Source organism: Telopea speciosissima, chromosome 9 (genome assembly GCF_018873765.1).
Source record: "Telopea speciosissima isolate NSW1024214 ecotype Mountain lineage chromosome 9, Tspe_v1, whole genome shotgun sequence".
Classification (NCBI taxonomy): domain Eukaryota; kingdom Viridiplantae; phylum Streptophyta; class Magnoliopsida; order Proteales; family Proteaceae; genus Telopea; species Telopea speciosissima.
This window is the reverse complement of record NC_057924.1, coordinates 50,044,376-50,066,045: the sequence shown is the minus strand read 5'-3', so window position 1 is coordinate 50,066,045 and position 21,670 is coordinate 50,044,376. Positions and strand designations below refer to the sequence as shown.

Sequence of the window (21,670 nt, the reverse complement as noted above, 5' to 3'; positions counted from 1 at the left end):
CTCCTACCTAGGACTACATCATCCTAAGTTCTCTACTAATTTATTGTCCATTAATAGTTTAACTAGGAACTTAAACTGCAAGGTAATTTTTTTTCCTACTCACTGTTTGTTCCAGGACTTGGAAATGGGCCGTACGATTGCATGTTGTAAGGTTGTTGGTGGTTTAAACGTGCTTGACAGTTCACCGGCAGCATTGACAACTCAGGCCTTATCTTCTGATTCTACATCTGCATTACTTGAATTAAATAAGTGGCATGGGCTCCACTTTTGAGTGTCTTATCTACTTTATTTCCTAGTTAATTCAAACAATGTAATCCAAAAAACTTTTCTTGTGATGCTTGCACTCTGGCTAAGCAAACTAGGACGGTTTATCCTGTTCTGATAATCGCAATGTGACTCCTTTTGGTTTAATACATTCTAATGTGTGGGGACCTGCTCATTGTGTTTCTATATCAGGTTTTTAGATGGTTTGTCACAGTTATTGATTGTTATAGTCGCACTACCTAGGTATATTATATGCATAGCAAGAGTGATGTGTTTACTTGTTTCCGTCTGTTTCACAAGATGGTTCAAACACAATTTGATGCAAAGGTGAAAATTTTACGGTCTGATAATGGCAAGGAATACATCGATGGAGCTTTCCGCACCTATTTGGATTCTCATGGTATTATTCATCAGACTTCTTGCGTCGATACTCCAGCTAAGAATGGCGTGGCTGAACGCAAGAACAAACACTTGTTGGAAGTTGCTCGCTCCCTTATTAATGTAGTCCTAGATAGACAAAGGTCTACTAGGAGCCAAGTGAACTAAGACCTCCCTATTAAGCTGGTCGGTTGGACAAAATTGGGGAATTAGGCCAATTCAAGGGTTAGGCTTATGATTATGGAGATGACTCTTATATGGTATTAATAGGCAGGTTTAGGGGAGGCTAACAATGTAGGTTTGAATGATGTTTAACTGAAAATTTGAATTTCAGAAAATTAGGGTTAGGGTTTCAGGTTTTTGGGAAACAAAAAATAGGTGAAATTAGGGTTTAGGATGGGAAGTTGGACTAGAGCTTCTGGTCGAGTAGTATAGGCAGCAGAGGTTGATTAGGGTTTAGGTGGTTCAGCTGGAATATGACCAGGTTCTGATGGTTGGGTATGGTTGAATAGGATTTTTAGGGTTTTGGGGTTTTGTAGAGATGAGGAGGATTAGGGTTTGAATGATGGTTTAGGGCAGAAACTAAATTCAAGGGGAGGGGAGGGTTTAGTGGATTTGTGGTTGAAATTTGAATGGAATTGAATGGAGGAATAAGGCTGGGCAGGGAATTTAGGGTTTAAGAGACTTAGGGTTTAATGGGGGATCGATTAGGATTAATGGAGGGGATGGTAATGAGGATCGGCTGGCTTAGGTTGGAGGAATAGGGGAAGAATGTGATGCTGAAACAATAATTTACTTACTTGTAATGGAAGAACTCCAATGGCAGCAGCTTGGAGAAGAGCTTGAAGCCTTGAATAGGACCTCCAGATCTTAACAGATGCAAGAAGTCGATCGGAGTCCACCAATCCCTTCCACCTTGATATGATTCACAAGGTCTCCTTGATATTGCCCACAAGGAACACTCTCAAAGGGCAAGCAGCAGCATAAAAAAAAACGATTTGTAAGTCTGAAAATTCTGTGGGGGAGCCTCCCACGTTTTATTATAAATAATAGGCTTAAGGCCTAATTCTTAATACAAATCTGATTCTCTCTCCTTTCAGAAATCATGGAGAGGTAGGAATAAACAACTTCAAAACAATTACAACACTTAAACTAAGAAGATTCCTAAGTAACCAATAGGATATAAGATCCTAACAGCCAATAGGATCATTTCACTTAAATTGAACCAAATATGAACCGGTTCAATTTAAGTTTACAATTGAACTAAAAAAAAAAAAACTAAGTATAGAAAACAGGAAATTAACTAAGGCTCCTAGCTAAGACCCTATGATTAGGGTGGCTTCTTCAGCTCGTGGATGCTTAGATCTGCATCATTTATGTTTGCCATGAGTGTTCCTCCCCGTTTTGGGAGCGATGCAATTCTTGCTGCTACATATCTGATTAATAGGCTGCCTTCACGTGTCTTAACTGGTCGCTGCCCCTTGGATGTTTTATTAGGATCATCTACCTTTGTTGTTCCTCCAAAAGTTTTTGGATGTGTGGTCTTCACTCGAAACCATCATCCTCATGGGAAGTTTGACCCCAAAGGTCTTCGGTGTACTATTCTTGGATATTCCGCCACCCAGAAAGGGTATAAGTGCTACCATCCTCCTACTAGGAAATTATTTGTATCCATGGATGTGGTCTTTCGGGAGTCTAAAGCCTATTTTGCACCGCCAGTACCTCTTCAGGGGGAGATTTCCAGTAGATGTACCTCTGATAGCTCCCTTGGATGTACATGTTCCTACCATAGAGGAAGTGTCTGTTGAACTAGAAGATGGGATTACCAGTCAGGAACAAGAGCAAGGACAGAATGGGCAGCCTATAATTCAGGGGGAGTCTGGAGAATCAAAAGAGTTGAAGAAATTCTCTCGTGGAACATACTTCCCTCCTCGTGGAACTTGGCACAAAGAGACCACCACCAGTGCTCCCACACAATCAGTACCTGCTCCAAGTTCTAGTCATCCCTCTAGAAAGCCAATTCCTGATCCTAGTCTTGATTTACTATTGCTATTAGAAAACCTAAGCAGAGTTGTACTCAACACCCAATTTCCAAATTCATTTCTTATAACTCCCTAACTCCTTCATTCCATGCCTTTGTTTCTTCGTTATCCTTCATTTATATTCCTAACAACTAGCAGGAAACAATAGCCAAACAGAAATGGAAGGAAGCAATGGATGAAGTAATGCATGCCCTGGAGAAAAATTAAACATGGGATTTGGAGGTTCTTCCACTAGGAAAGAAACCCGTTGGTTGCAAATGGGTCTTTGTGGTGAAGCACAAGTTAGATAGGTCGGTTGACAGATATAAGGCAAGGTTGGTTGCAAAAGGGTTTACCCAAACCCAGGTAATCGTACCAAGAGACCTTTGCCCCTATAGCAAAGATGAACACAGTTAGAGTGATTATTTCTTGTGCTGAAATCAAGGCTGGAATCTCCAACAGCTCGATGTCAAGAATGCCTTCCTATATGGAGAATTGGAAGAAGATGTTTACATGGAGATTCCTCCGGGCTTTGCTTCCTCAGATACAAAGGGAAAAGTTTACAAGTTGAAGAAGGCCTTATATGGTCTAAAACAATCACCATGGGCCTGGTTCGGTCGCTTTCATAAAGCCATGGTTGCTAATGGCTTATAAGCAAAGTAATGCTGACCACACGTTGTTTGTTAAAAGGGTGGGACAGCATATCACAATTCTGATTGTCTATGTTGATGACATAGTGATCACTGGAAGTGATTCACAAGAAATCAGAAGTTGAAGACTTATCTGAGCACAGAGTTTGAAGTCAAAGATTTGGGTCGATTGCGGTATTTCTTGGGGATAGAGGTTGCCTATTCAGCTAAGGGTATATCTCTTTCTCAGAGAAAGTATACTCTTGACTTATTGAGTGATACAGGGATGCTTGAGTGTAAACCTTTCAATACCCCTCTGGAGCCTAACACATACTTGAAGAGTAAGGAAGGTGACCCTGTAGATAAGGGTAATTATCAGAGAATAGTTGGGCGGTTGATATATTTATCCCATACCCGACTTGATTATGCATTTGCAGTTAGTGTTGTTAGTAAGTTTATGCATGACCCTTACTCTTCTCACTTAGAGGCAACATACAGAATTCTAAGGTACCTGAGATCTTCTCCAGGAAAAGGAATCTTATATTCTCCGCACAGTCATCTCTAGGTAGAGACCTACACTGATGCAGATTTAACAGGCAGCCCTAATGATAGAAGATCAACGTCTGGATATTGTACCTTTGTTGGAGGAAATTTAACTACTTGGAGGAGTAAGAAACAGGCAGTGGTTGCTCCGTCCAGTGTTGAAGCTGAATTTAGAGCCATGGCACAAGGAATCTGTGAACTTCTCTGACTCAAGAGGCTTCTTCAAGATCTGGGTATGGTTGTTGATCTTCCTATGCAACTCTACTGTGACAGCAAGTCCGCAATCAGTATTGCCCATAACCCAGTCCAACATGATTGTACCAAACATGTTATATCCGTGCCCAAAAATCCGGGCTAATTTGAACTTTTAGTTGTAAGTCCGAAACCGAGGTCATAGCTACCAGTACCTTGCAGAGCATTGACCAAGTGGTCGAGATAAAAGTCGTAAGCCCATTGGTGAAGACCTACATACCGTTAAGAAGGCAAACACCAACTCCTTGCAAATGTACAATTCACCACCAAATGTACAGCCTAAGCAAAGAAAAGAAGGAGAGGATGGAGGAGTTGGGGCTTAGGCTGCCAATTGAGTTTGTATAAGTGAAATACAAGTTAAGGAACTCATCAAATTACTTTCCATTTTCAAGGTAAAGCTTTAACCTAGGAAATTCCTTCCTTCCACTTCATTTTCCTACATTTAACTTAGGACTAAGATATATTTCAGATTTAAAGCCATGAAATTACTGTCTAACATGCCAACATGTGATTTAACTTATAATCTATTGGACTGGGACCCAATTCCTTTGCATGCATGCTTAGACCCAACCATAATACCTAATCCTAATTCTAGGTTAAACTAATGTTGACCTTCATCACCTTGAATGCTTGAATTAAAGCATTTCCAAACCAAACATCAGCTTGCATGTTGATTTGATGATGAGAACTCAATTCCATACATGTATGTTAAATCCCAACTCAAATGTCAAATTCTGCTACTCTGGCAGATTGACTCCTGTTTAATTAAAATAACATAACTTTACCATCCGAACTTCATTTGCTTTGATTCCAATTTTTTTAGAAACTAGATTCATAGAGATCCATTTTATTACAAGGAACCATTGTCCAATTCTGTCTCCAGGTGATCTGGAATTTCACTTCAAGTTCCTATAATGGATTGAATTCTTCTATTCTGGCAGATTGAACCCTGTTCAGTTAAAATGACATAACTCAACCATGTGAACCTCGATTTCCTTGATTCTTGATTTGTTAGAAACTAGATTCATAGGGGCTTCATTTTGTTAGAAGAAAACATTTTCCGATTCTCCCTGCAAGTGAGCTGAAATTCAACTTCAAACCCAAACATTCCTGCTGTTGCTGTCTCTGGTCGATCCACACTGGTCGATCCGGATCAACCAGTCCGATCAACCAGTACTGCTGATCCATGTAATTTCCACTTCTGTTGTGTGGGGCCAAGTGTCTCGTACCCCGGATCATCTCCCCACACTCCAACTAGCCCGTGGAAATATTGCCCTGGCAATGTGACCATGTGGGGCCCACTTATAGGCCTATATGCTATAAAATAGGCTATAGAATGTGTTTTTCATAAAACCTACACTAGCCAAGCAGACCCTAAGCCTGACCCCTATATAAGCTTAACTTAAACCTTAGAAATTACCCATATTCATTTCGTTGGAGAAGAAGGAAAGAAAGAGGAGAGGAAGAAGGAGAGAAAGAGGAGAGGAAGAAGGAGAGAAAGAGAAGAGAAAGGAGGAGTTTGGATCCATCCTTGAGCTTAGCATACTTGAGGTAACACTCCTAGGCTCAATTTTCCTTAACCTCAGTGCTGTCCTTGGGTTCTGTTTACAGCCAACTTCATGGCCTTACTATGCACTCATGATCCATCATGCCTATATATGAAATTCCATGGATTTCTTGCTAGATGCTAGAAATTCTTGCACGCATGTGAAGATCTACCCCTTTACACCCCATCTCTGTTTTTCTTTGAACTCAGATTACCATGGTATTTGTTCTAGCTTAGGAATAGAAAGCTATCATGCCATATGATAGGACCTAGATTATAGCTAATGGTGTAGGACATGTCCTTCTTTGAATGCATGTCAATTCCATGACCAAACATGTGTAGCAGTTCTGATTTGGAGTTAATCAAACTTTTCCTTGAATGTATTCTGTAGACCCATGTGTATGAAACCCATGCATGTTGGCTATGTGAGCCATAAACCCCAAAACCCTCATGCATGTTCAATCTTCCTTTTGGATTATGAAATTTGGCATGGAAGTAACCTACATGTGCTCCTTGATCATTAATATCAGCCTTAGATCAATAAAACCCAGCCAAAACACTGATTACATGTGACATCCTCGAGCTGTACAGTAACAGGTCGATTAGATGGACCACTCCAATCGACCACTAGCAGAACTCTGATCCAGGTCTGAACCTCATCAACCCTATGGCCTGAGACACCTTCTAGAAGGCTATTTATGTAAACTAACTAGGAAACCCATGACCATCTAACCTTGTTACTACCTTTGGGTAACAGGTTGATTGGATTAACCAGTCCAATCAACCAGTGCAGAGCTTTTGGGTGAAACCCTGACCAAATCATGTGGGAACCCTCCAAACTATCACTTGAAGCCTAATGGTGTGAAACCATATGTAAATCCAACAAAACCCCTCAGTTTTGCTGCTGCCAACATAACTGGTCGATCCCTCTGATCGATTGGATCAACCACTCCAATCGACCACTGCTGATGTCATTCCAGAATTGAGTCTGGCCTTGGTTTAAAACCTAGACCAAGGATACCCCTGGACTCCATAGGCATTCAAACACTTATTAATGTTTACTTTTGGTTCAATTAACCTTAGGCTATAACAATTCGTTCGATGAAGAGTTTTGGAGTGCGATCGAGAGCCGGCAACAAATTGAACAAGTAGATCATAGTCAAGGTGAGTGGATATGAACCATTCTTGTAGATATAATGCTGCTAAACACTGTAAAGATAATTAAATGTTTATCTTTCTTTTAAATTGCTATGAAATTATAAAATCAATGATATAAATGTGGAAATGATTATGTTATGATTGAAATGTTGCATTATGATGAAGTGCATGATATTGAACTGCTAGACTACATGTCGTAGTCCGCTTGGAAATGAATGGTATGGTGAGCCGTAGTATGGGCTACGGGAGCACTGTACACTTCATACTTGTAAATGGGGCGTATGGTCGCCCGTAGAATGGGATATGGTTGACACCACTCAACTCATACTTACCATGTAGATTATGGTTAGGTTGACCATACCCTTATGCTACAACCCTTACCAACAGGGGTGCATGTATTGGGTGATCATGACCTCCTAAAAGCCAAGGAGTTGTAGAATCCGGGATAGGTTGTCATGGTTATCTCCGTGTCTACCAAGGGAGGGAGTTGGTGCTCCTAATCCCAGCGCGGGTTCCATTCGCAATGATTAATGCAGCAACCAAAGTGAGAAAGTGAAACCGCAGAGGTTGTTGCCCGAGTCATTGCAAGTAGCATCAACCTAGTGACTTAGTTGTGTTGCTAGGTAGACTAGAGTAATAAAATTGAATCCAAGCATATAGATTCATAATGATGTGTTGCATCTGCATGCATGGTTTATTATTCATTTGTTGGGCTCAATGGAGCTCATCCCTCGGGAAATATTTTCTTTTAGATGATTTTGCAGGTACCGGTTCACTTACAAATGTGTGATGAAGCTGTTGATGAAACTGTAGAACTTCCGTACTTTGCTGCCCCGTGAAGATCTTGTAGTTTTATAACTTTCATTCTTTCGGAAGCGTAATCATCTTGTGTACTGTACTTTTGATCATAAATGGATATGTATATGCTATAACATAGGTACTTGGGATTTTACTGTAATTAATATAATCCATCTTTGGGTAGTTTGTCTTCCGTTGCACTCTATTATACTTTATTTGTCTATATACCTCTTTTGGGGTGGTTTGTGACATGTAAGTACTGCTTCTGGATCATGGTGGATTGACAGATATCGTAGGATATCCAGGTCACCCATTCATTCCTCCCTAAAGGGTGGATTTAAGGTATGACTAAACATGTTGAGATTGACTGGCATTTTATCAAGGAGAAGTTGGAGCAAGGAGTCATTTGTATTCCATTTGTTCAATCTAGTGACCAACCAGCTGATGTTCTCACTAAGGGAATTAGTAGCTAATTATTTTGTTCTGTTGTTAGCAAGTTGGGCATGTTTGATATGTATGCACCAACTTGAGGGGGAGTATTGTAATATGGGTTCAAAGGTAAAATTGTCATAGGGGTAATATTGTCCTTGTACCTATTCCAGAATGTTCTTTCACATATTATAAATAAAGGATGGTTGTAGTCACTCTGACTCAAGCCAGTATTCATGGAATTCAACAGATTTGAATCATCATGAATGTTTTTTTATTGATAATGTATAAATGTGTTTGTTGCTAAGTATTTATTCTTAATTAACTACAAACTACTTCAGGTTTGTTTGCTTAATTTGTTACTAGTAGAGTAGTAGTATGGTTAGAATGTATACTATGTTTTAATGTATATTATTTAATACTTAGTCGTATGTATACTTAGATATTGCTTGCTTGGTAGTATGTTTATACTTACAAATCACTTGCTAGTTGCTTGGTTTAGAGCTTTAAGGGTTACTTAAAGCCAAAATCCTAATAAGCAAATAGATTTTTTTTTTTCAATTTTCTAGCTTAATTTTGCTTCTTATTACTTGTTAGTAGGTTCTATATTGCAATTGCCAATGAAGATTTGAATCAGAAATATGTCGTGCAGACAAAGATAACCTGACATTGGTTGGATATAATTATGTATTTTTCTTATTTATGGTGCACAATGCATAATAATTTTAAAATGATTCAGATATCTGTAGTGATGGAGGATAAACTCCTTTACAAAATGGACTATAACCAATGAAGAGCAGTGCATCGTGATCTCTCATCCATCTTCAAGAACAGCTAACAGAAATTCCACGTAATAATATAAAGGGAACCATAAGAAATGCAGGATAAGCACAGGCAAAGGTAAATTTGGTCTAAACTAAGACATTCCAGTTTACTGATCAATAACAGTAAAAAGATTCAGTTGTTCCGCATACACGGTGTAGTATTAGATCCAATAGAATTAGGCATTGGAGCAACTCCAGCTGGGCATATCTTACGCATGAGTTCAGCCTGCTTCTCAAGCAACTCGTTGAAAGCATTTATCTGCTGCTTCACCAGCAACCTAACTTGATAGGCTTTGAAAAATTCCTTGTTCTCTTCTTCAAGCTTTTGCCAAACTGAAAATAAGCACAAAGAATAGTGAGAATAAATAAATAACAAAATATTCACCAGTACAAAAAGACAAAAGTTTCCTTGCACAGACTACATGATGGAATCAAGTGGTCTCTAAGGAAAGTTTCAGACTCCCACCCAACATGTCAATCGTGGCATGCATCTCAGCCTCAGTATGACTATGATTATGGCCAGGAAACCACTAGTTCTGAATATAGTGGTTATGGGCATCCGCCGTCAATACTAAGGGTGTCAATCGGTACGGTACCGAAGCCACACACCCCATACCGATACCGTACCGTACCGCATACAGTACCATTTTCACATACCGATACCGTACCATACGGTATCGCTACGATATATGGTTTTATTCGGTATGTACATGATACGGTATACGGTATTTGTTATACGGTTTCTTATATTACATATATATAAATTAGTATATATAGTATGAAATATATTATATTTAGTATGCTATATTTTTATATATATAAAAAATACATATATACTTTATATATATATTATTACATATAAATTAGTATATATATAAGTATATATTATGATAATACGGTACGGTATCGGTATGTACCATCGGTATCAACCTCCATACTATTACCGTACCATACCGAGTACGGTACCATTTTCCCATACCATTACTGTACTTGATACAATTTGGTATGGTACGGTATGGTACTGGTTCAGTAAACGGTTTCGGTACCGAATTGACACCCTTAGTCAGTACACCATAGCCATGACTTCGACACTCAGAGCACTGGGTCAGAGTTTGTTGACGACCTATTCACAGTCCCAACCTAGCCATACATGCCTGATGGCAGTAGCAGTGAATCGATCCCATTATTCCCACCTCTTCTATATACCCTAAAAAGGGTAACTTCGGATAGCTGACGACAACACTTATCTAGGCTGTATGGTAGACTACACGTATTTCTTCAGCAACACTTTGACATGGGAATCTTATATGGCACAAACTAAGCCTTACTGGCTTCGGAAACATGGCTTGGAAGGATAGAGGTATATAATATATGTTAAGATTTATGTAAAATACCCTACTTTACATTTCTAATGCTTATTTAAGTTGTTTTACATTAATTGAATGTTTTGATTGCTTTCTATTACTAAATTATGTGTAGAGTAGGGTATTTTAGTATGTCATCGCCTACCAACCTAATGTCCGAAGTGAAACTCCTATTTGGACTATGTTTTTGCAAAATCTGATAGTGACATTGTGTTTAAATGTCCTAAAATAGACTGAGTACCAAGTTTCAGGCCCAAACTAGGTCTAAAACCCACCGAAACCAGCCTTTGAGTTTAAAAAAAAAAAAAAATTTGCACCAACTCGCCAAGGTCTCGGCCCAACTCAGTTTTTTGGTTGGGCGTAACCGGTACTAAAACCGAGTTCTTGAACCATGCTTCAACTCCGATGCATTAGTAAGATTAGACCATGGATTTGCAAACATCTTCCAACAGATATCATTAGGTTTTAAACACCAACCTAAACCCCACATTGCTTAAAAAAAATCTTATAGTTTAATCCATAACAATTTCACATTGAACCCACAAATCCCTGTATTTTTTATTTATATCAAGATCATCATACCCTTCTCTTATATTTAAACTGAAATCACTGCCATTCGTACTAGTGCTAGTTCTTATACTATGACTCCTACTTTAAATATTTATTTCACTTTCACCACAAATATAACTATAAATGTACCTGTCATTGTAGTTGTTGCTACCACTTGAAATGGATTCAGAATACAAATGCAAGCAACTGTTAATTTCCAAAGAACCTAGTAGGGGGTTCGAAACTTTAAAAGTTTGGGAGAGCAAAACTGAAATTTTCAATTGAAGAGATCTAACCAGTCATACAGACAATGATTTCATCCCGGATATTATCCAGATTCAACACCAACACCAAGTTTCCTACGAATTCTTTAGTAAGAACTTCCCTCAATCACTATTCTTTGAATGGTAGAGGCATCTCGGTCGTCCCAACTGGAATGATAATTCAAATCAAATAAACAACAATCACATCAAATGTGAAGTATTCTTCAAAGTGCATGAATCCTTCATGACTTTCACCAAGTCATTACATGCAAATGGTTCAATGGTAAGCATTAAGATTGAAAAGTCAAAACCTCATCTTTAAATATTTGAGCATATCTAAATGAAAGCTAATGGGAAAATAGAAAATCACGACAATGATTACCAAGTTCAGTAAAATCAGGTTCTATTTTTGCCTGAACTAGAAGAGTTTCCACAACCTCTTTTTGGGTCATGTATAACTGAAGACATCGCTCAATAAGATTTTGCACCTGGATTCAAAATAGAGAAAGAGGTCAATAAAATGATATACCATTTAAGAGTTGGCAAACAATGATCTTCTAAATGGGGGAAAAAAGGAAAAGGGACTACAGATGCATTTTATTCTAACTTTAGCATGTATACTACCAATGATTCCACCAACCCTGTCAAAAATCACAATATAGAATATGACTTCAAAGAACATTCAGAATGTTAACTACATGCTATGAAGAACAATATAAATTTTACAAGTATGGATAAAATAAACACACAAAAGAATTTGCAAATATTTAACCATAAGAAGCTCAAGTGAATCTCCCAACAAATAACTAACATCTACACCAGAAGATATCACAAACAATGAACAGTCAAATCATGTATCTAACCGACTGTTATGCATAACTTCCAGCAAGAAGAGAAGATGGCCCCATTGTTTTGGGTTTGGTTTAGTTTATTGGATCCAACTGAACCTATGGTTTAAATTTTGATTAATTAGGCTTAATTTGGGTACCCAATGGGTTATATGGGGCATAGATTTAGTATTTTGGGATGCACTATTGTAATGAGCCACTCAGCATGGAACTAGATCTCGGTCGAAACTGACCGAAATCTCCAACTTGTCTCAGTTTCGGGCATGGCCGGCATGAAAGCCATAGTTGAACCCAGTGTCGAAAAATCAAACGAGATCCGGCACGTCCCGGTTTTGAGCCTGACCGAAATCAGGTCCGATACTGAGATCCCCATCCTTGGCCAATCTTATAAGCCCAAAATATTAGGGATTTGATTCTTACATAGGATCTAGTAGTTAATTTCTATTTTGGTGTTTATTGTTTGTTTTAGAAGATTTGGAGGAGATTTGCATGGAGGATATTCTAGAAGATTGAATGAAGATCCACGTAGGCCCCATGCGATTTGTGTGGAGAGAAGGTTGCTGGAATATTCTACTCGATCTACTACTACTTTGGTTTCTATTTTTTGCATGTGTCTTAGTTGTTAGCCAATAGCTACTTAGTAGCCAAGAACTGTTATTCTTGTAACACAGACTCTAATTTTATAAATACAAGCAAGGGGAACACATGCCCTACGATTTGAGTTTTAAGAAATTGGGTTTTCCCCCCATTGGGTCAATTGAGATCAATTCTCCATTAGATTGGCATATTAAAAATAGAAGAAAAAAAAAAAGTATTCACAAACATAAAAGAAGCTAGGAGATTTGAAATAGGGAAAAGGCTAGGTACGCCACCAGGGTGCCCAGCATGCATGATCTCTTCTCCCCTTTGGAAAGACCCCCTTGCCCTCCTCTATCCAGCCCTGTGATTGATGTATGCTGCTAGCTTACTGAAAGCTGGTGGCATAACCAATCCTCTCCCTTTGAAATATTGAATCGACATTGATTTTCAAAAGTCCTTAATGAGGGTTGCTATTGGAGTGCATTTTATAAGATTGAAAACCAACGCAAGACAACCGTAGTGAAAAGCTGCCAAATCAAAGATTGACAAAAACCCAAGGTTCAAATGAAGTCATGCAACCAAAGCCCAAATAAGATCAACAATCAAACAGTAGGACAATTCAGATATAGGGTAAGCATCTGTGGAATTCGGTTGGCTTGAGAGCTTTCCATTCCAAGTATGGGACAATTCTGCAAGACCAGCGAACAGAAAAGATACCTCTAATTTAAATCAAGAGACCCACTAAGCAAGAAATAATCACAAGATAGAAATACACCTGTCACCTGCCTGCCACATCAACAACTAAAGAAAGATGAACACAAGCAGAGATTGAGGAAATTAGAAAGCTATTATGAGAAAAAACAGAAGATAAAATAAAATCAACAAAAGCTCACAACTAAGAAGATGAGAGTATGATTGAGCAATTTCATCTCTTGGAGCTCCAAAAACCATTTTGTCCTTTGGACACTATTTAGAATCTCTTCTAAAGAGTCGTCCAGGCTGTTTTAGGGCTAGGGAGTAGGGTGAGACATGGAGAGGGGTCTTAAGCATTAGGATTGTGAGAGATGGAAAGGAGTGTTAAGCATTACGTTTACTATTTAATTCAGATCAGGGATGAGAGGTGATGGTTAATATTAGAGAAGAGGAAAATAATTTATTCCTGATCATACCTTCTCATCTTCACCACTTATTAATCTATCCTATCCACATCACCACTATTTTACATAAATGAGGTCTCTTGAAGTCTTGATTCTTGAATGCCCAATCATGTAGTGTAGTAGGATCCTAACCTCCTAAAGGTTTAGCTTAGGATTCAAAAAGAAACTCATAACTGCAGGGAAAGTTAATGGTCAATCTGGAGAGAAATCCAGCAGTATGACTAAGGTAACTCTGATCTGGTCCAAATTCCAATCAAGTGGCCTAGAGGAAATATAGATTTAAGAACCAAAGTTTGGAGTTAATCCAATGGTCAGATTTGGAGAAATCAAATGATTACCAAAATATCAAGTAGCTGAAATTAGAAACTTGGACTTAGTAACTACAGAAAATTAGTAACTAAACCAAGGAATAGCAAGCGAAACACCAAAATAGAAACATGGAGTAATTTAGCAACCAAAGGAAGCAATTTACTAAGTGAGGAAATAGAAATTTGCAGAAAGTTAAGAGTTCTAATCAAGATATGCAGCTGCCACATGACTCCAGAGTTGGCTGTGTGCTGCCAACAGGTTATAGGATCATTGGAAGAGGAATATGGTCGTACTAATACTAGATCCTGATCTGGAAAACTGAGAAGAAAACTAATAGAAGTTAGTTAACAGCAAACAAAACAGAAATAGAGAACTAACCTGTATAGGAATTGAGAGAAAACAAAGGGGATGAGCTTTATTGAATGAAGAAGAAGAAACTAAGAAGACTGATAGAAGTTACTTAACAGGAAACAAAACAAATACAGAGAACTAACCTGTGTAGGAATGGAGAGAAAACAAAAGGGTTGTTTTCTTGGCTTGATTGAATGAAGAATAAGAAGAAACTAGAAGACATAGAAAGAAAAGAATATGGACTAGGCCTCCCACCTAGACCTCGACCAGCATCTCACCAGTCTTCTTTGCTTCCCACCAAGGTTATTGTTTCTTCTTACAATAGCACTCTGCATCTCATAGAATATCCCAAGCATAGAGCTAACAAGTTGTTCAAATCGAGGGGCTGGTGTGATCCCCTAATCTTTATTTAAAACTTCAATGAAATAAGTAAAATAGGAAACCCCCATGCGTGAAAGGAGGAATCCCTAACAACCAGAATTTAGAAGGTTTCTAAAACTACTATAAAATAGAAACTAAGGGGCTGGAAGGTACTGGAAACTATGACACCTGTCCAGCCTTCTAGAAACATCAAAATAGAAACTAAATACAACTTAAACAAAACTGCACACATAGACAAAAGACTAAACCATGGATTTAGTTTAAGACAAAATACTGGTCCAAAAACTTGGACCAAAGTGCTGAACCATGTGGCACTTCCGATCTGGAACTTGAGCTGGTTCTTCCTCCTGTGCATGTACTTTTGAGAGAACCTTGGATCTGCATCAGCTCTCCCTAGGTTGAAATCATTCGTCCCCCACAAATGCAAGAGTGTCATGTAGCGCTAGTACAAATACGGATTGAGGCGCTTGAAATGGTCTTCACAGATCTAAGTACAGTCGATCCACGGAAGGACCCTTCCTTTTAACAAGAGTGGTAGCTGCCTCCTTCCCTCGTCATGGTATATTTATCATTGATCACATCTTCTAATTCATCCTCAATGGGTGTAATAAATTGGGGCATCCACAGAGCATGCTCAGTTGCACCTTCGTCACAATGATGGCCTAAGTAGAGAGAGGTCTGCCACATTGAAGACATTGCTTATGGTCATGTCGGGTGGAAGCTCAAACACATAAGCAGTAGGCCCAACTTTCTTCAACACCTGTATGGATGCAGCTTTGTGTTGGTGACCAAAGAGAACTTTCCAGAGCAATGTGAACCATCACCATGTATTCAGGCTGAAATTCTACAAGTCGACAATGGCAGTCGGCTACGGCTTTATAAGCCTCATTACTGAGAGTGATCCATCGATGCACATCTGAATGCGCCTCAGTGATATGCTGCAGAAGTCATCTGCTTCAATGCTGATTCATGCCTCAAGTGGAAAGGGAACAAGGTCAATAGATTGTTTAGGCTGAACTCCCAAGTACTATCTCAAACAGAGTACAACCCGTTATTTTATTTACTGAACCATTGTTTACAAACTCAGCTACATCAAGTATAGAAGGTCAATTCTTCTCATGTCACGAACAAGACATCGTAACAAGTTACTCAAGCCCCTATTACCCACCTCTATTTGTCCATCCGTCTAAGGATGGAAGACTGTCGAAAAAAGCAGCTTGGTATTGGTCTTCATCCATAGAATTTTCCAAAAATAACTGATGAACTTGACGTCTCAATCAGAAACAATGGACTTAGAAAACCATGCAATTGAACCACTATTTTGAAGAAGATAGTGGCAATGTGATAGGCAACAAAAGTTCTTCGGCATGGTATGAAGTTTGCCAGCTTGGAGAAATGATCAACCACCACAAATATAGAATCATGTCTCTCGTGTAGTGGGTAATTCAAGTACAAAATCCATGCTAATGTGGATCCAAGGTGTGTGTGGAATAGGCAAAGGAGAGTATAAACCACCATTTTCTTAGTTCCATTGGCGAGCTGACATACACAACATCTTTTGATCACATGGTCAACATCCCTCGACATGCGTAGTCAATAGTAACGACCAGTGACCCGTAGAAGGGTTTTATTCTTGTCAAAGTGACCCCCTAACCCTCCACCATGCAACTCCCAAATGAGATAGTGGCATAGAGACGAGTCAGGGATGAACAATTGGGTTTCAAAGAATTGATATCCGTCATGAACAGAATATTGTGGATGTCTTTGTCCTTGCTGCAACTCCTGAAAAATCTCCGAAAAATCCTTGTCAATGGCATATTCGCCCTTGACTTGATCAATGCTGATCAAATGGGCTGAAAAGGTTTTAAGGGTTAGCACTTTACAGCTCAAAGCATTAGCAATAGTGTTTTTCTTACCAGCCTTATACTTCAGTACAAAAATGAACTCCTGTAGGTAAGCTACCTACTTGGCGTACCAGTTGCTAACTATCTTCTAAGAGGGGAGGTGTTTAAGGGTTAGCACTTTACGGCTCAAAGCATCAGCAATAGTGTTTTCCTTACCAGCCTTATACTTCAGTACAAAAATGAACTCCTGTAGGTAAGGTACCTACTTCGCATACCAGTTGCTAACTATCTTCTAAGAGTGGAGGTGTGTAAGGGCCTCATGATCAATGTAGAGGATGAACTCCTTGCCAATGCGGTAACGTCAAAATATTAAGAAAAGACCAAGTTACTCAATCTAATCTTATTCTTACCACTAAAGGCAAGACCCAGCTACTCAGTCCAAATATTAAGAAAAGAAGGGAAATACAAACAATGGTGTGCCTAATATTGAGGCAAAAGTAAACAGAATCATCTAAATAAGAAAAACATAAAGTGAAGACCTTTAAAAACCAATATCCTACTGCCAAATAGAACAGTGATGAATAGTAGCTTTAAGTCAATGTTGCATTAATGAAGCTAGCAGATAGTATAATACAAAATTGGAGTTAAAAAAATTCAAAAACACATGCAAGAAACCCGAAGCATGTCCATCCAGTAGGCATTGACAAAGGAAGCAGAACAACTTAACATGTGATAGTAAAGCTAAACAGGATATCAGAAGATATTCCTTAAAGGAAGTCGCAAGTTAGAAAACTTCCTTACCAGCTGGATATCTTGGCGCGAAACCCTTCTGACCTCTCCACCAGACATTTTTTTTTATTGCAGAGCCAAATTTATACTTGCATGAAACAGATGATTATGCCTTTATACACGGTCCAAGGGGATTCCAAATAGTGCCCTGCATGTCAATGATACTCTCTGGTACAAGAAGAAGAATAAGAAAACACGGTTATTCCTTTGCCTGGCCATAATAACAAATGGAGAGGAATAAAATCTATGACCTGATACAGAAACAAATCATCAGAAAAGAGTTCAACCCGAGTTCATCACAATATGGGTTGAGTTTGAATTTGTCTAAGATTATCCTGCCAGTTCCATTACTGAAACTCTGAAACCACCAAAATGAAGGCAAAACAGAACAAATTTCTCTTTAAAGAAATCAACAGAACAGCACGGTAGAGAAAAAGATCTAACATGCAACAATAAAAACAATGGAAACCCACTGATCAGTTTATCATTATTAACATATATCCCACCTTCTCAACTCAACTCAGCCGTATCCCAACTAAATGGTTTGGCTACATAAATCCTTTTTTCCCAAATCAACTCCATTCAAACCCATACTTGGTACTAGTCCTAAGCTATGCATGTATTTTGTCACCCCTTCTCTTAGATTCATTTTAGGCCTCCCTTAACTCTTTTAGTTCCTCCAATATGAATCATATCACCCCTCCTTACTGGAGCATACAAAGGCCTCCATCACACATCCATACCACCTCAAATGACTTCTCTCAACTTATCATGTAACAGTCCTCCTAAAAGGGCGTACCCAGTGCACAAGGCTCCGGCATTGCAGGGTCAAGGGAGGGTCATAATGTATCCAGTCTTACCAAGGTTTTAAGTATCTTAACGTATCCGCCGATGCTAACCAATACGCATCTTATTTTTAGGGTACCTATACGATACATCACCGATACGATACCTAAAAAAAGTATCAACTGTATAGGGTCGATACGTGACCCGGTATGGTTGATACTTGTGAATAAACTTGATACATCTCTTATAAACTATATAACTTGATCAATGACTCAACACTTACCAAGAGCTCCTGTATGACATTGAAATCATTTTGTTTTGGCAAAATCGACTTGATTCCTTGTTTCTATTGGCAAAAATGACTCTAATAGTGTTGACTTCATCATCATTTTGAAATTAAACTGCGTGCAATCAAAGATCGAGACCAGATTTGCTTAAGAACAGTTTTCTATCAAAACTTTGAATTTTTGGCTCAAATATTGATTTTTAGTGTTGTTTTTTGCAATCGATCACTGGGTTAGTGAAAAACAACCTGAATGATTACATCAAACTAGGTTCCTTTTTTTTTTCTTTTTTTTTTTTTTGTTTTACAGTGAGGTGCGTATCTGAACCATAAATCTTCCCCAAACTGAAAATGACATTTTTTTGTATTAGTACAAGTAAGAAACTTCATCCTTTATACATAATCAATTGAATGCACATATCTCGTCGTACTTTGTTCTCCTCTCTATACATGATATATTTTATATATTACTTATTTATAGTGTTTTATGCTTCAAAGCTGTATTTCGTATGTTTCCTAAACATTTCCATGTGTATCTATAGTATATCTTGCGTCTCTCCGATACGATATGATACATCTATTAAAATCACCTTTCCGATATGATACCCGATACAGATACTTTAAACCTTGAGCTTAACCCCAACTTCACAAAGAGGCTGTTTCCCGTAACGGTCCTCCTAAATTATCTCTAATTTGCTCATTCCTTAATTTATCATTTCTAGTTTTATCATTCATGATTCATCTATATCTAGGTTTAGTTTTATGTTGTTTCTTCACTGCCCAAGGTTCAGCTCTATACATCATTGTTGGTCATATAATTGTCCTATAAATTGTTCTTTTGAGTTTTAAAGGAATATCTCGATCACACAATACTCTAGACGCATCTCTCCACTTCATCAACCCAACTCTAATTCTTTGTGTAACATCATCATCTATTTATCCTTGTTTATTTATGATTAACCCTAAGTGCCTAAAATTATCATTTTGTAGTATCTCCGTATCATCAAAATTTTCACTAACCCACTTTCAATCCTATTTTTACTGAAGTTATTCACTATATACTCTATTTTGTTCTACTTTTCATAGAACTTTTTTTATTTAAGGTGGATTTCAATAATTTCAACTTGGCATTTATCCATGTTTTCATTTCATCCACCAAAACTACATCATCAGCAAAAACCATTCACCAAGGGACCTGTGATCTTGAATGTATCTAGTCAGCTCATTTATGATTAGTGCAAACAAATTTGGACTTAAATTTGATCATTGATGTAATCAAAATATAATTTGGAATTCACTACCTCTGCCCTCCATACAATTCTTACACTAATCACTACACCATTATATATATAAAGCATCCCAGTGCACAATACTCCTGCTACTGCAGGGTCTGGGAGGGGCAAATGTACGCAGCCTTACCCCCTGCTTCACAGGAGAGGCTGTTTCCAAGTCTTGAACCTGCAACCAACAGGTTACAATAGCGGATAAGCTTTTTTCTAAGTCAATAAATATCATACAGAGATTTATTCTTCTATAGTTATTACAAATCTCAATATCACTCTAGTGTTTATCAATCGGTACCATGATGCCTTCCATTCATATGGCATTTTTTGGGTGTTCATAATCTTACTAAAAAATTTCTTTAGCCAACCCACTCCACTAAATCCACCTTAATAATCAAAAAAATAAATAGAAGAATAAAGAGAAAACCTTCTGCAATTCTGCTTGGTTTTAAGAAACAGAAAACACATGAAATGATACCAAAACCAGAAACCCCTTAAACAAGAAGTATAATACAAAATAACACGAAACCCTTATCCCAAATCATGACGAAGCGAATCCCACCTCTCAGAAGCTCTGGACATTACCTTTTTTCCGCGCCTCTTGATTATGCTTACAAGGTAGCTCTTTCTTCAATCCAGAACAAGACGGTCTCTTGAATGGAGTGATCCAAGTTCTCATCAGGCGAAAGACAGACCAGAAGGTAACGAAGGAATGAGCGAGACGATCAAGGAAAGAAGAGAGACAGAGCGAAGGGAGCAGAAGGAGAGAGGTTTGTTATTAACATTTCGGTTCTAAACTTCTCAATTGAAACTTGGGAATTGACGGGTGAATGGTGGATTTGGGAGCCCATAATGATCATGGATAGATGGGTCCCACTTGGAGATTCGTACTCCGGGCGTCCTTCTGATTGTGATTTCCACCCATTAGCTCATGATCTTATCTCCACCGTTCAAAGTAATATTTTTTTAATATTGAGATACATGTGTACTTCATGTTAGCCCAACATGGCCTAAAAAAAAAATATTATGTCTGTCGTACATCTATGGTATTCTATGTAATCCATTGACTTATATTCAACAATTTTGATTATATATTCAATTTTTTTTGGTTTTTTTGTAAGCATGCCAGCCTTTCATCGAATTCTGATTGTGTTACAAGGGAAATTAAGGAAGGGAAGTGAAATATTTAAATCTAAATAGTTACCTCATTAATTCATATTAATCCATATATTTGGATCATTAAAATTTATTTTAATTTGTAAAAATCCATAGGATTGAAAAATTAGAATAAAAATTACATCTTAAAGTATTATTACTAAGTGGGATTTTCTTATTGATATCCTCTAAATTGTCAAATAATTTGTAATCTTATTTTTTTGCATTCTGTTTTTCGCTAATATTTAAGGAACAAGTTTCCCTTTAGCCACGGCGAATGAGATCCCATTCACCGCTGGGCAAGAGAGGGCGAAAAAAGTTATTGGAAGGATATTTTTGGAAGATGTTGAAACACAGGAGGGTTTGTGAACCCTAGGGTAATGGGTTTCCATTCACTAGGGGTGGAGGAAAACAGACCTTTATCTGCCCCATTTCCTGGGTAGCTCCATTTCCCCAAATTTCTCTAATAGAGGGAATGGAAATAACCATTCTACCCCTACCTGAACACACTGTCGGTGGAGTTCACCCCCCCCCCCCTCTCTATTAGGGGAACTTGGGGAAATAGAGCAAATAAAATACGAAGAAAACTTAGTCTTACAATTAAAGGAAGGGGGGGAAATAGTTTTCAGAAAGTAGAAAGTCTTTTTTCTTTTTTGGTAAAGTTGAAATTCATTTAATGCAGCATTTTACTGTAATTCCTATGTAAAATGATAATTACATCCTAATTAAAAAAATTGCATTAAAATCTTTTAGGAATAAGACAATTGGTAATTGAATGAAGTTGTCAAGGTCTAAATACACTAATAGAGGTGTCATTTAGACACTCCCTAACGATTAAGGATTATATTTTACCAAAAAAAACAATGATTACGAATTATAGATTTTGG

At 38.1% G+C, this 21,670-nt stretch overlaps 1 protein-coding gene across 8 annotated transcripts in view; it reads right to left on the bottom strand.

The window, feature by feature from the left end:
* LOC122640927 overlaps positions 1-20,423 on the bottom strand; it is a 50,391-nt gene extending 29,968 nt beyond the window's left edge. For 5 of the 8 annotated variants that reach the window (XR_006329781.1, XR_006329780.1, XM_043834216.1 and 2 more), the window contains exons 1-4: positions 20,214-20,423; positions 17,289-17,444; positions 11,401-11,506; positions 8,993-9,175 (exon numbers count right to left, since the gene is read on the bottom strand). Coding sequence is in view for 6 of the 8 variants with exons in the window: in XM_043834216.1 (XP_043690151.1) it covers positions 8,993-9,175; positions 11,401-11,506; positions 17,289-17,336 (337 nt within the window). In the remaining 2 variants the exon portion in view is untranslated. Of the gene's footprint in view, positions 1-8,992; positions 9,176-11,400; positions 11,507-17,288; positions 17,445-17,563; positions 17,787-20,213 lie in introns of those variants that run through there. The other 3 variants (XM_043834220.1, XM_043834218.1, XM_043834221.1) reach the window with 3 other exon arrangements.
* Positions 20,424-21,670: the final 1,247 nt, after the last annotated feature.